Below are 15,023 nucleotides of genomic sequence, written 5' to 3'. Positions count from 1 at the left end.
CTGTTGCATAGTGAGTCGATTCCCATTTTTCATTGAAAGCGTTACCTACTGGCACGAAATGGTTAGAAATTTAGGTTTTGAAGCATAAAATAATGAATCTTGAAATAAATATGTATACAATAATTCCAAAATCAAGTACCTATGCATCACACTTATTTATCAAGATATGTGCATTGGAAAATGGACTGATCCAATGTTAATCATCTTATAAACTCTTGCACAATTGGGTACAGTTTACAAAAACCCAGTAAATTCATTACTGGACCAAGGTTGACGTCTATTTTTGTTTTATCTTCGTGAAAATCAAATTGTACCTAATAAGTAGACGGGATTTATCGAGTACCATTGCCATCGCCCACACTTAACTGTCCATCGGTCGACCTTATACCTTTTGTAATAAGGTCCACCGATATACAGTTAAGAGTGTTGCTGTTTGTACATAATCGGAGTGCAAAAAAAAATTCGCGTGAAATAATTTTTATTATTCTACTTTTTCCTAATCAGAAGACGATACCGAATATGCCCTTAATTAAACGGATATCCACTATTTTTGTTACGCCTTGTAAAGGTAGGCAGTTACAATCTCCATCAAATATATCGAAGCGAATATATAAAATTAAAATAGTCTTTATTTCTTTAAAAACTTATATATTAATATAATTAATTAGGTATCTAATAGTAGTAGCCTCTGCGGTGTAGGATGTGTAGGTCTCCCTCAAGCGCTTTAACACATCTCTGCCGCGGGCTTTTTGCAATCAGTCGTCACTAACTGAGTAGGTAAATATATCCCGAATATCCATGGTTTCTATTTCCATCATGCGGAAACCCGTTTGTCAGGCGTTTTGTTCACCTATTATTATACATCCTAGGGGAGGGGAGTCTAAAGCGGATAAGAAGAAGAGAAGACCTAAAAGTTTTAGATTACCTTTAATTTTAAGAACGAATTTCATTCCATACGACAGAAAAAATATTGAACATTAATATAAGACAATAAGGCGAAAAGGGTGATCAAAATATCCGAACTCCAATCTATTTTGAGTGCATTCCTAATTAATAATTACTTTCCATCAAAATTTTTATTAAAAATGTATTTAACACCTACACAAAATATGCTGATTTATTTACGCATTTTAAGTTATACTACAAATTAAACGGCTCGTCTGCTCGTTTGCTATCACGTTAAAAAAAAGAATTATGAAATATGCATGAAAGCAGACAAGAAAACATCAGATGAACGCGGTCAGAAAACACAACAGTCGGAAAACCGTAATAGTAATAGCACATTGTCAGAGTTCCAAGCACTACGTAGTAGTTGCATAACTTTAATTTCCTGCGACCTCGGTCTTTCACCAAGGCTGATTATTAAATACATTACAATATTCGGCACCGTACCGTCACCAATTCACACAAACAATATTGTCATCGGCGTTACACGTATCGTCATTCACTTTTAAGGGCTCATTTAGACGGTGCGAGAACTCGCATGCGAGTCATTACAATCATTACATTGCGTTATTTGATCGGTCGGCTGAATTGATGTAACCTCAATGGTCCGCAATGTAACTAAAATCGTATACGAGTTCGCGCGCCGTCTAAATGAGCCTTTAGTCTTTTAACCTACTGGTACCATCGCCCACACTGTAAACTGTCCATCGGTGGACCTTATTCCTAGGCTGTCTAACAATAGAATACTTACTCCTAAAAATGTTATACCCTTCTACTATGTAATAAGCTGCATTTTTGATGCCTAAATAAAACATTTTTCATTTTCATTTTCAAAGGTATGCCTGGTCTGGTCCACAGATGGACAGTTAAGAGTTGCTATTTGTACCTACCAAACCTGTTTATTTTATTATGTACTTACTTTAAAGTTATTTAATAACTTATCTCGTGAATTGTTTTTCTCGTCACCGAATAAGTAACAAAAAGTGGATTGTGCAACGCGCGTGAAGCGAAATCTTTGTCTCGTGATCGTTAAAGCATAGCCATGCATTTGCATTTCGATGTTGACAATATTTAGAAATAGTATTTTATGCAACCGTTGTTTAAGAGGGGTCAAAAAAGGCGAGTGGCGTGAGTAACAATTTGAGGCGAAGCCGAAAATTGTTACTCACGCCACGAGTATTTTTTGACTCAGTGAAACAACGTTGCATACAATACTTTTTCTACGACCAAGTACTTACTTTGAAAAAAAAATGTAAATTTAACAAATATATTCATTCAACAAAAATAATAGGTACTTTAAACAAGTGGAATCATATAGGACATATATGTAGGTAAACATAAACATGAATAGACTAAAGACTTGTCTTGACAACTATAACATAGGGGTTTAAAGGTGTGTGTACGACCTTTTAAATGACAAATAAAGGTACGGGAGTAGAAAAATATATAAATAATATAGTTATATACCTTTCCTCTTATAGCGGGCATATTATTTTATTTTCATACATACATAAAATGCTGCACTATTTAGCGTTGTAGGTAGGCTTACTACAACACAACAACAACAGCGCATTTCAGATTTAATTATCAACAAAATAATTCCGCACGCAATGTGCTTAGGTACATGAACACGCACATTATAGGTATCTATTCTATCCTATGTAGGTACCTATTTAGAGTGTATATCATAGTTTCGGACACGTACACGTACTCTCGGAGTATCCTGCTGTTTATTAGGTTATTTCTACCGTCACTTGTTATTTGATTTAGACCACCAGACCAAGACAATATTAGGTACCTATGTTATTTATTAGATATTTAATATCCTAGCCGTAAGAGTGATTAACGTATAAAACGACGTAACTTTTAGTAAGAATCGAGCATATAGTAAACATTATATTTCATTAAGGTCACTGTGTGGTTTATATTTGTAGTTACTACAATAGGTACCTAATATTCATTGAATGGAATGTAAATAAAAACCTTTAGTTCACAGTTCACTTCGTCAAACATTCAGATATTTCAGATACTAATCATCTTATACCTCAACGTAATAGTTTAAAATTAAATTTGCACGTTTCTAATACAGTAGCACCTCCTAGTGAGTATTATATTCTTTGGTCAGCACTGTCAGCTGCCCAAGCAGCTAAGTGAGCGAGATGTCAAAATGATCCGAGCACACCTTTTGAAACATGACGTCTTACATAGCTACTTCTGCTGCTGACTGTATGTTGTTTTATACATATACAGTATGTAGGTACTAGTTACTAGTAGTATAACCATGGCACAAATTCGCTTGACGCTGTTTTAGGTGGATTAACTGAAACGTGGATACCTACTTGACTGGAATATATTATGTATCTTTAAGTATTTTGTATCCATGTAAACGTATTGATATCAAGCTGATATAAAATTATGTCATGATTCATGAAATAGTCTGATAGCTCGCTCTGTATAGCCCAAAAGTTTAAACACAACAAAAACAGGACATTAGGTTATTATAATATAATACGAACTATACGAAGCGTAAGAAACTGAGCGGTGACGTCAGCGCAGCGGTGGTGAAATAGTTGACCGTTAATGGCCGGGGGGATCCCAAGTTCGAAAATCGGGCTGTTCCACTTCATTCATGTGTTATTTGAGTCATGGTACTTAATTAACCCATTTCGAGGCCGCATCAATCTACAGGATGGTCCCAAAAATCCAAATAAATTCCAATTCCAGCTTTGATGATTCATTTGAAGACAATAAGTCACATTTTCCAAAAGTGCAATCTAATTTGAACCGTAAATCGCAATGCTAAAGTTGTAAAGGATTAAAGTTAATTATTTATATTATTACGCGAATAGGTAAATTCAATATTAAAAGAATTTCATCATACAGGAAAATTGTACTCGTAACAAGTAGGTACCTACTTATATTGGTAGGTTGATGTTCATGTTCCAGAGTTACTGTGCCAAGGTGAACTGCGTCTAACGATTAGAATACAAACTAGGAGGGATGGCATGTTATCAGATGACATAACTAAATTAACTACCATCGAAAACTACCTGTAGGTATGCAATATTTGCTTGCGGGAGCGGTAGAGGCTAGTTGAAGTCTGGTTCGGCCTGCAAAGTAACACATAATACGAGTACCTATTCATATAACAGCGATGAGGAATTGGCCCGAAGTTTATAGACTGCCTTAGAAAGGTACCCGATCGGATACCACATCCACTTTGATCGCGACTCTGGCCTAATGCATGGATATTATAAACGTTATATAATAACTGAATAAATATAGGTACTTACTTTCACCTTTTAAATGTTAGAAGTGAACACTTTTATTTTTAGGTTAAATACCTACACCCACAAATGTCCTTGTTGTGTAGAATTTGCCAAATTAATGGCGTGATTAGTTAACGATAGGATAAATGTCTCTTCGTAAATTACGCAAGTTACCTCAAATTATTCTCTTAGCTAACAAGGCGTGGGCGAGTGGAATCCTTAAGTAGTATTCTTTTGCAAAACTTGCTCCCATAATGACAAAACCTCCAAGACCATAAGACTTTATTGAAAATCAACATTTTATAGCGCCAATGCACTGGTTTTCAAGATATTTGCAATTTAGCCAACATTTTTTTGTGGTGGTAATTGGTGTGTCAGTAAGTTTTGTTTTAAATAACAAATTCCTTTGATACTAGCTTGAACCTAGCGAGCTTTATTCCTGTCCTTGCATTTTTCGTCGAAGAGTTCCTTTTGCCAACCTCTAACTCAACTCGAAATATTTTGCCAGCATAGTTCCGTGATAGCTTATTGTATTGTAGAAATTGTGTCCGCTTAATTAGAAATCGGAGCCCTCACTAGGGTAGATATACGAGTAAGCAAAAGCGTGTAAATACATAGCCGATAAACTGCATTAGGTAATACATAGCATGGAATAAAAAAAGCTCGAGAGATTTATGTTCAATACTACTGTCTACAAAGTAACGCGCAGTAAGTTACCTATTTAGAACCTAAGTCCAAATACGCCTTACTGCAGTTATTCAGAATCTAATTAGGTTATCTATCTACTAAAATCTGAACTCGTGAACGCGCTCATCAATCAAAAAGTTTAGCGAGCTGTACGGATATGATGGTCGTTCTTGTCTACGTGACAGCGTGATAAAACGGTGTCCGTCACTTTCTTTCCCACGGTGTTAAACAGTGACAGTTATTTTATCACGTGGATAAAGATGGATAAAGCTATCCATAATAGGCTGGCTGAACTACTTAAAGTATAAATTGATTTAAGTCAATTAAGGTATTGAAATGCGGTAAAATATTGTGAAGCTGGATCTCAAACTTACGTACCTCATAATTAGAGTAGGTATATCTAGTTAGGCACTTCGGGTTAACAACTCTTAAGAATTCTTAGAGACATTAATTAGTGATGCTTTATCATGAACAATTCACACAGGCGGGCGTGCGCTGCTCACAATCGACCTACTATAAAGGAATGGCGCAGTTAAAGCTATTATATTAAGCATAGGTATATCTAGGTATTTTAGCATTCCTCTACTTTCGGCCCAAATCGAACCTTTGGCCTTTGGCCGAAAAATATTTTTTTATGCCGGTACCTGCCGAAACCAAAACTTCGGTCGGACTCTACCGAAAATATCGTTTCGGCGTTGCCGTAACGTAACTGCGCTAACGTAAAACGGGACTTTAGGAAAACGGCCACAGAATTATCATTATTCATTATTTAACTTTATGTAACTAACCGCCTTCATTTAGATATAAATAGTTGTAAATATGAAATGTACCTAACTGACACGTCAGATACACGTAAAACTATGTTTTATAAAGGAATAAATGAAATGAAAATTTACTGGAACTGTTCGTGTAACTTGTTAGATTTCTACGAATTTATATTTGTAAAACCCGCATATATATAAATTGTGGATTAAAAACTAAAATTTCAAAGTCGCTGGTACACTTCGATAATGACGGATAACGCAAATATTATAGAGCTCCACATAGAAAAGGATTTCTCGAAATCCTTCCACTAAGAGGGCGTCAATGGGGTTGAATTGAAAGTTTTTATTTTTGATAGTTTTTTCTACACGGACTAAGTATCGAGCGACATCTGGGTCTAGCTGGGTCAGGATTTACAAACATTTTCAACCATTTGGAGTAGGAACGTAAGTCGTCAGTCGTCACGCGAACTTGTATTGTGTCAACGGTGACGGTACTTATACGTTCGCGAGAGTACCGGTACCTAATTCCTTTGTCCTTCGGTTTATTGAATTAATCAATGTCCGGATTCCATACCATACATTGACATCCCATTTCGTATTCACTAAGGTATGAATTACTTTTTTATATCGTCATTCAGACCATAAATCTTCGTGTAGATACTATTGTTGCATTTTTTATTGTGTTCGGTTTGAAGACGATGTAGGTGGAATGGTGGTGGAACCTACACGTGGAATGGTCGTGATATTTTGAATCGAGACAATTATTTTATAGGTAGTCTTAAGTCTTTTAGCTGTCTCCTATTGGTCGACCCGAATTTCGATAATTACATACTATCGGAATAAATATAAATGATACCTGTGACTTTAATCTATAAGTCCATGCCACACTTATAGACAACAGCCCGGACGACTTTGATCACGCTCGAATTCTGGCAGTTTCGGCCCCCGAGTCGGGCCACTGGTTACAGGCTCTCCCTTCCAAGGCAATAGGTTCTGGACCCAATTAGCCTAAGAATAGCAATAGGCTTGAGGCTTGGGTCCAGAATATGTGTTTCCCACACATGTGCCTGCGGCAAAAGCGTGGACCAGCTGGGCTGGCATGGCCTCTCTTGCGCAAAAAGCGCCGGCCGCATGTATCGCCACGGCACTATCAACGACTTGGTCCGTCGCGCGCTTGCCACCGTCTCTGTGCCTGCAGTTTTAGAACCAGTGGGCATGGCTAGAGACGACGGCAGGCGTCCCGACGGAGCCACGTTAGTGCCGTGGAAATTAGGAAGAGCCCTGGTGTGGGACGCGACGTGCGTTGACACCCTTGCACAGTCCCATATCGGGGCGACTCGCATCCAGGCTGGCGCTGCGGCTGACCAGGCCCAGATTCTCAAGCGCCGCAAATACTCGACCTTAGTTAACGACTATGAGTTTGCGGCGCTTGCAGTTGAGACTCTGGGACCTTGGTCATCCGACATGAAGGCTTGGTTGGCGCGGCTGGTCGATTCCACAGGGGACCGTAGGGCTAGCGCGTACCTCTCTCAGCGTATCGCGCTAGCGGTACAGAGAGGTAACGCCGCCAGTGTAATGGGGTCCATGCCGCAGGCCGAACTGTAGGACGGGGCATTTCTTTTATAATTGGGCCCTCTATAGGTTTTTTTTATACAGTATTTATAGGTAGGTACTAATTTATTTAATTTTTAATTCTAATGTTCTTTAATGTACCTAATTTAATTTGAATAAATGTCTAATAACCTAATTGTCGATGAGCATTAGTTAAATACGTCATATTTCATAGAATTTTGACTTTTAAAATAACACTTGCACTGCGTCTGCTATCAAAATCGTTGCAGACTTATCTGCGTCTAACTCTACCTACACTGTAACAAGCTGGTCAAACAACCAACCCCATTATTCAATTATCTAATCTGTAATATATATTATATATATAATACATATATTAATACCTTTAAACGAGCAATTCTTGCATATTTATTTATATGTATATATATATTTCGGGGACTTCGGAAACGGCTCTAACGATTTCGATGAAATTTGGTATATGGGGGTTTTCGGGGGCGAAAAATCGATCTAGCTAGGTCTTATCTCTGGGAAAATACTAATTTTTGAGATTTTATATGTTAATACTGATTTAAACTTTCACGATTTTTACACATTATTAAATTGTACAACGGGACTGAACGGGTCTTCTCCGAGACCACGGGGACAACGCCGTCCTCGAAACGTCGGAGGTAAATCTTAAAACTTAGATACCTACGCGATTAAGTCCCGTTGTACAATTTAATAATTTTATATGTTTTCCGAGCAAAGCTCGGTCTCCCAGATATTTCATATAAAGTTAGCAACCTCTTACAAATCTCTGTTAAATTGTGTCTTACTGGTCTTTCTAACAAAAAGAAACGTCAAAATGACGTATGTAATGTTAGATTAGACAAACTTTAATGATTTTTATGAATATCGCCATCAAGTACCTATTTATAGCCGGTCAAACAAGTTTGTCAGTAGCAAAAGGCGCGAAATTCAAATTTTATTAAGGGGTTTTTTAAATTTGCCTTTTTTTGCTACCTAATGACGGTAATGGCTTGACAGACTATAGATGTACAACGTACCTACTCGTAATAGATACAACCGAATAGTGATAATTAATCACTTACTGTGGGGAAGAAAAAAACCTGAGTAGGCATATAGTTATTAAATACGCTTCTTCTATTATTAGGCTCTGACTGGATTGAACTGGTTTTGCGCACGCGCACATTAATACTGTCATGTCCTGGCCTAATTTTAGATCTATATCCATCTTGTTAGCTTTCATTAACCTATTTAGAATAGAATGTCGTCCATAGGCATTTGAGAATTCATTCATTAATAACGTTTGCCGAAATAAGTCGTTAGAACACTAACGCCGTTATTCAGAAACGCCTGTTAAGTCTAACAAACCCTTGATAATCGTTTGGCCTTTGTTAAATTTGTTTTTGTTAGAAAGGGACGGGATTTAACAAAGGTTTGTTAAGTTTTACGAACACATAGATATGATATTTAACTTATCAAATTGCGAAACGACGCCACCACAACTTGCAAAACGATACAAGGCGTATAGCAGTGTTGGCCGAAACGTTAATGCAATTGAAAATGTTGGCCATTAACCATTATAAATTGAACCGTAAAGTGTAATCGTCCGTTACGGTTTAAGGTTCAATTTATAATGGTTAATAGCCAACATTTTTAATTGCATTAACGTTACGGCCAACACTGGCGTATAGTAACTTATATACCTACATAGTAGTAGGTACTCATCTAACTTGTAGACTCTATCTCAGAGCAATTAAGTATTATGCATAATCAATGATTTGTGTCAATCAGATTCCTAACAAGTCCATCTGTTGTATAATTTTCTATAAGTACATATAGATAGTAAGGCGTAGTAGGTAAGGTAAGTACTATAGCTAGAACACGGGCAGTTAGTGTACAAAACCTGCCGGCACAGACTTTATAGACAACAGATGGTCTACCGGACATACCGCGGTAGCCAGTTAGCTACCGAAGTTGCGTATTATTGTCACTTTCTCGAGTCGGACTCAACGCTCTCTAGGCATTTTTAGGATCGTTAGTCGTTAGGCACAATTTGACGACTCAAAATCTAGGAAGTAGCAAAATCTAAGGATAGGATAGGACGATCGATCATGCGCCGAACTAATTTTAAGCACATATAAAGTAGGTATTTTTAAACAAAGTAACTATGTCGAGGATACAGTGCTCAGCCTTATTACCCAGGTACCTTCAGGCTTGTCGGCCATGCGTGACTGAAGGTTGATGGTCATTTTTTAGGAATTCTAACTAAGCTACCTATAGGCAAATTAATATAATACAAGAACAGTGCCTTTATTATGTTCAACATTTAAATAATAAATATTTGGACCCAGTATCTTTACTCTGACCAAAATCGGACCCTATTACTAAGACTTCGCTGTCCGTCTGTCTGTCACCAGGCTGTATCTCATGAACCGTGATAGCTAATAGGCAGTTGAAATTTTCACAGATGATGTATTTCTGTTGCCGCTATAACAACAAATACTAAAAACAGAATAAAATAAATATTTAAGTGGGGCTCCCATACTCGTACAACAAACGTTATTATTTCGCCGTTTTTTGCGTAATGGTACGGAGTACGGAACCCTTTTTACGAGATGTGAACATCTGATCTAATACCTAGCTACATAGTAGGTACCCCATTGGAATAAATTGTCAAAGGGACTCTACGTGTTGGATATGTCACCGTAGAATTGTAAACACTCGTCATATTATAATCTCGCTAGTTACATTATAAACTGACGGTAGGGAGATTATAATCTAACCTAACCTAACCTAACCTACGTTAGATTATAAACTGACGGGTTCACAATCTTACGGTGTCAGATATCGCAAAAACTCTGCAAAGACGACGGGATCGAGTCTTTAACATACCACCCTGTAAAACAAAATTCGCTCATAACTTTCAGTTCTTCTTAGGACCCTTCCTGTACAACCGCTTAGCTAAACATATAGATCTGCAGAAGTACACCTACAGAGACTGCAAAATTGCTGTAAGTGCGTATCTCAAGCAACAAAATTATGAAGACACAGAATCACTACTCAAGATATCATCCTGATAATGTGAAACAATATATGTAGCTGTACCTCCTAAAACCTCGAATTGATTTTATGTAGGTACTTAGTAAAGTTTGTTCTCCTGCTGAGCACTGTTGTCTATACCGTGTATTGTTACGCTTTGCCGACCATTTAAGATTTATTTGCGCTTATATACATACTCACATTTATTTTCTTGTTTTATAACTTTAAACTTCCATACCACATATAGCACACGCACGCACACACACACACTCACAGACACACAATGACTTCACATACATATCACACGCACAACATACATTAAATAGCACTTTTAAAATTAAAAAAAAAATTGTATGTAAATCTAGTACTTAAGTTTATAACATAGCCTTTTTTTTTATTATTATTATTATTTTACCGTATACCTACACTCAAATTCATTACCTATATGGGGTGACCAACTATGACATCATGGACCGCGGGCAGAAGGGGAAGGGGGTACCTTGCCGTAACGTAATACAGTGTACACTAGTACGGAGGGTAGCTTGCTTTCGCTATACCTTGCACATCCATATAAGTACTCGTATAAATATATCTATATGTATAGCAATGTACCACACCCGATTTTTGTACCTAAGTTAAGCTCCTATGTAAAAGTAAGCAATAAATAAATTGATTGATTGATTGATATACTCCATGCACGGCTCCTAAATCTCCGAGAACCGTTCCGTGTAAGTAAGCAAAACAAAAATGAATTCTGAAAGTTTTTTTTTTTCATTCCAGAAACTACCCTATCCAAAGGCCGTAGGATTCATAGTAACCAATGAGTTATGTGAAAGATTCTCTTTCTATGGAATGAAAGGTAAGTTACATTTTATTAGTGTTTTCTACCTCTAGATCAGGGTTCCTCAAACTTTTGCTCCACGTACTCTTTCTCAATTTTTTTGTAAACCCTTTGCTAGTTCGGATGCGAACCGTTACACGATATGTGTCTTTTCACAAACTCTTTTTAAAAATCGCTGACTAATCTCCGGAGGTTTAGGAACCCCAGTAGTATTTTCTCTTACTTAAATCAATTGTGTCGATTGTGGGTCTGTTTTATATACAAATATGTGGTGCAAAATTAAAAGCATAGAAGCTTATTTTATAGTAATTTATCTGATTCACTTCCTATTATTTTAATGATTTAGAACTTTAGAACACAGTCATATAACGTAAGAAACTGAGTAAAAACAATCTAATTGAACGTTTACCTACTTCCCTAAATGATCCCTCTGGCTGGTCCCTTTTTCTAACTGTAAGAACCACGTGGAATCGACGAAACTCCTAAAACATTGTAGGTACATAGATAATCCCATGTGTAGCTATGCATCGAATATACATACTCGTACCTACGTACTCGCACCTAATAACTCAAATGTTTTGTGGTCGCTCGGAAAGCATCAGAATTTATTACGTATATTCATAAAAAAAAGTCCAGTTTATTGAATATTTATAGCCACTGCTCTGTGAACTTTAGTACTCTCAGAACAACATGTAGCGGCGCGAACCTTTTTTCAAAATATTCATATCCGATACCCATGTAGTGATGAGTTTACACGCGGCTGACGCGGCATACCTGCATTACCTGCACGAGTAGGTTATTATACTTATTACTCTACTACTTGTTAATGTCTCTAACGTTAATCTTTATTAATCTTATCACTTGCAGCTAAGTCATGTTTATGCGTTTTTTAACCTACTAACAACGGGTTTCCAGAGCCATAATTTCGCCATCGAAGTTAATCACTTTATCATTTATGGGCGAAATATCACGATACTGCATCTAAAGCTAATAAATGCAAGGCTTCGTTATCAAGCTCAGTTCAATCTGATTAATATTAAGTAGGTGTCACTTATCATTGTAACACACTTTTAAACACTTCATAAAGTATGTACTTGAGACATCAGAAAGGCCATAGTAATTCATAGAATCGAGTGTTTTACGGTTATTGGACTTTATGTATATGCGTCATTAGTATTATATATTCTTCTAAAGTGTGATTCCCCAAATAAAGATAATTTCTACTTACAGGTATAAATAATTGTACATTGTTGTGTTTATAGCTACCAAACAAATAACTCGTGTAAGAACAAGTCGATTTCCAAGATATATTAGTATACCTATTTGTAGTTGCATTGTTCGAGAGTAGCCTTGCATAGGAAATAGTAATCAATATAACATAATGGTATTTAAACATGTTTTCACCAGTATTGTTGCACGGGTAAATAGGTATGTAGTTACGTATTATATACGTGTGTAGTACTTTATTTATTTGTTTAAAATTTAAATATTCTAATACATTTATAGTTAGAGAAACGGCATTTATTTCAAAAACTTAAATATAAATACAAACTAAAAATATAAAAAATAAATACTTACTAAAACCCGTCCTGGGCTGTCCCTGACGCAAAGGTGCCCATCACGCTCGCTGCGTTGCCGCGTTGTATTGCGATGGACAGCCTTTGCATCAGGAAGAACCCGGAGCGGGGGTCAAGGCCCCTTTCACTCAGGCGACGACCCAGCTCGCGGAGGAAGGTCTTACCCTCCGCACACCAGCAACCTGAGGTCTCCACGGCGAGGGGAACGAATAGATACCCGCTCAGCGCCGAGTATTTATCTTTTTTAAGGGACGCCGCGTGCTCAGCAGCCGTTCCTGCAGACCGCATAGTTAGTACTTTAAACAAATCCGTGATTTACCACGTGGACTAATCATCTTACTGCTAGTTGTATCCTAAAAGAACCCGGCGTCTGCTTTAAGCAACCTAGTATTTAGGTACCTACCAAGAATGTGTATAGGTAATGCTGATTATACCTAATATTAACCCGCTTTCATGCGATGTTTTCCTTCATCCAAAGAGCAACTCGTAAGTAAGTAAGTACGAAAGATGTTTCGTGTATAAAATAAATAAATATTAGGGGACATCTTACACTGATCAACTTAGCCCCAAACTAAGCAAAATTTGTACCTACAATGGGTGCTAGGCGACGATATACATACTTAATATATAGATAATTAAATACTTATATATGTACATAGAAAACACCCATGACTCGGGAACAAATATTTGTGTTCATCACACGAATAAATGCCCTTACCGGGATTCGAACCCAGGATTCAGGCTTCACAGGCAGGGACACTACCAACTAGACCGGGCGGTCGTATAATGGTTTTATTAAGTAATTAATTGGTTTCGTGCCGGGTTCAAACACTCTCCTTTTTTGGAAGCCCTGTCTAAGCCTCATGTTCAAGCTGAATGTACAAATAAGTAGGTACCTTAGTAACATGAAGTGCACTTGAATGCGGGTACTTATATATGCAAGCTATTTGTAATCTTTCTGCATGATTGATATGCTTGAATTTAGCTATACCTTATCACAGTTGTATTAACTAGGTAGGTAGAATAGTTAGAATGCGTTCTTGTCGATACGATTATATTTTTTTTGAGTAACTGGATTACAGATGTAGACAAGATGTAACTATCTCGGTGACTAAGATAACGGACGTAAATAACCGGCATATTTTTTTATGCGCGAGCAATAGAGATAGCAACAGTGGCAACAGGCGGGTCAATGTATATTATATAAAAATCTATCTGAAAAGCGTCTCTGCTTTAATAACAGTCTATTTTTTTAAATAGACTTAATACCTACCTACAACATATATCACTTACACGTATGCTAACATGGAGCTGGTAGGCAAAGAAACTCCTAGCTAGACGAAAAATCACACATCAGATTTAGGCAGTCAGCAACAAAGCTAACAAAGCTTGTACCTATAAAAAAAAGTATGTAGGTACAGTAACTTGTAGAGTCTGTGCGGAAAGAGAAGAGTCGTGGAATGTATTGAGCCCCATACAATCCACGACTCTTCTCTTTTTGCAGAGACTCTATACATTATTATAAAGTTGAACTAAGTACTTATACTGTATTGTTTACGTTTTAGCGATCCTGTCGCTGTACCTCCGCGACAAGCTGGGCTACAGCGACGACGGCGCCACGGTCATCTACCACGTGTTCACCATGTTCGCCTACTTCTTCCCGCTGCTGGGCGCCATGATTGCGGACGGCTGGCTCGGCCGGTTCAGGTATAGTCCGTAGATTGGAAGCTGGCCCCAAACGGCTAATCCTTTGTCTATTGTGTTAAGTAAAACCGCACGTGCCGCTACCTGCGAAAAAAGGGTAAGCCGGCACTCAGTAACCGTAGTTTTTGGGTGGTCCCTGCCACACAAGAAATGGCAAATTATTTTTCCATTTGTTCATTTTCAGCCTTATTGCAATCTCCATAGAGTGGTAATTCAATAACCAGTAAAAACGGTCCAACTATTTTTTAGGCAGGTAGAAGCACGTGCGGTTTCACTTAACAATAGACAAAGGATAAGCCGTTCGGGGCCAGTTCCGAATCGACAGACTATAATCGTTACTGTATCGCTTATTAAACAAAAAAAGACTTCAATTAGTAGGTAGGTACACCCAATCACACGGCGAGCAAGAACAGCCGCACGAGATAATTTCGTTCGGATTTCTCCAGGGTATGAACCTACGCAAAATTTGATGGAGCCTCTTTCTTGTTTCAATACCTTATTCAATTAAAAGGTCGGCTATCAATAAGGATTTTATGTTGAAGCTTTATGGAAATAAGGCTTATTGACAACGGGTTTGGTTGAAAACGCCACAAATATTGTCCTTGAATTGGACGGTGAA

At 37.5% G+C, this 15,023-nt stretch overlaps 1 protein-coding gene across 2 annotated transcripts in view; it reads left to right on the top strand.

The window, feature by feature from the left end:
* LOC134661167 (peptide transporter family 1-like) overlaps positions 1 to 15,023 on the top strand; it is a 34,163-nt gene that overhangs the window by 9,880 nt on the left and 9,260 nt on the right. For both annotated transcript variants that reach the window (XM_063517122.1, XM_063517123.1), the window contains exons 2-3: positions 11,063 to 11,141; positions 14,266 to 14,407. In XM_063517122.1, coding sequence (XP_063373192.1) covers positions 11,063 to 11,141; positions 14,266 to 14,407 — 221 coding nt within the window. The remainder of the gene's footprint in view (positions 1 to 11,062; positions 11,142 to 14,265; positions 14,408 to 15,023) is intronic.

This window comes from Cydia amplana, chromosome Z (assembly GCF_948474715.1).
Source record: "Cydia amplana chromosome Z, ilCydAmpl1.1, whole genome shotgun sequence".
Classification (NCBI taxonomy): domain Eukaryota; kingdom Metazoa; phylum Arthropoda; class Insecta; order Lepidoptera; family Tortricidae; genus Cydia; species Cydia amplana.
Note: the sequence above shows the minus strand (reverse complement) of the source record. Positions and strands in the feature narration are given on the sequence as shown.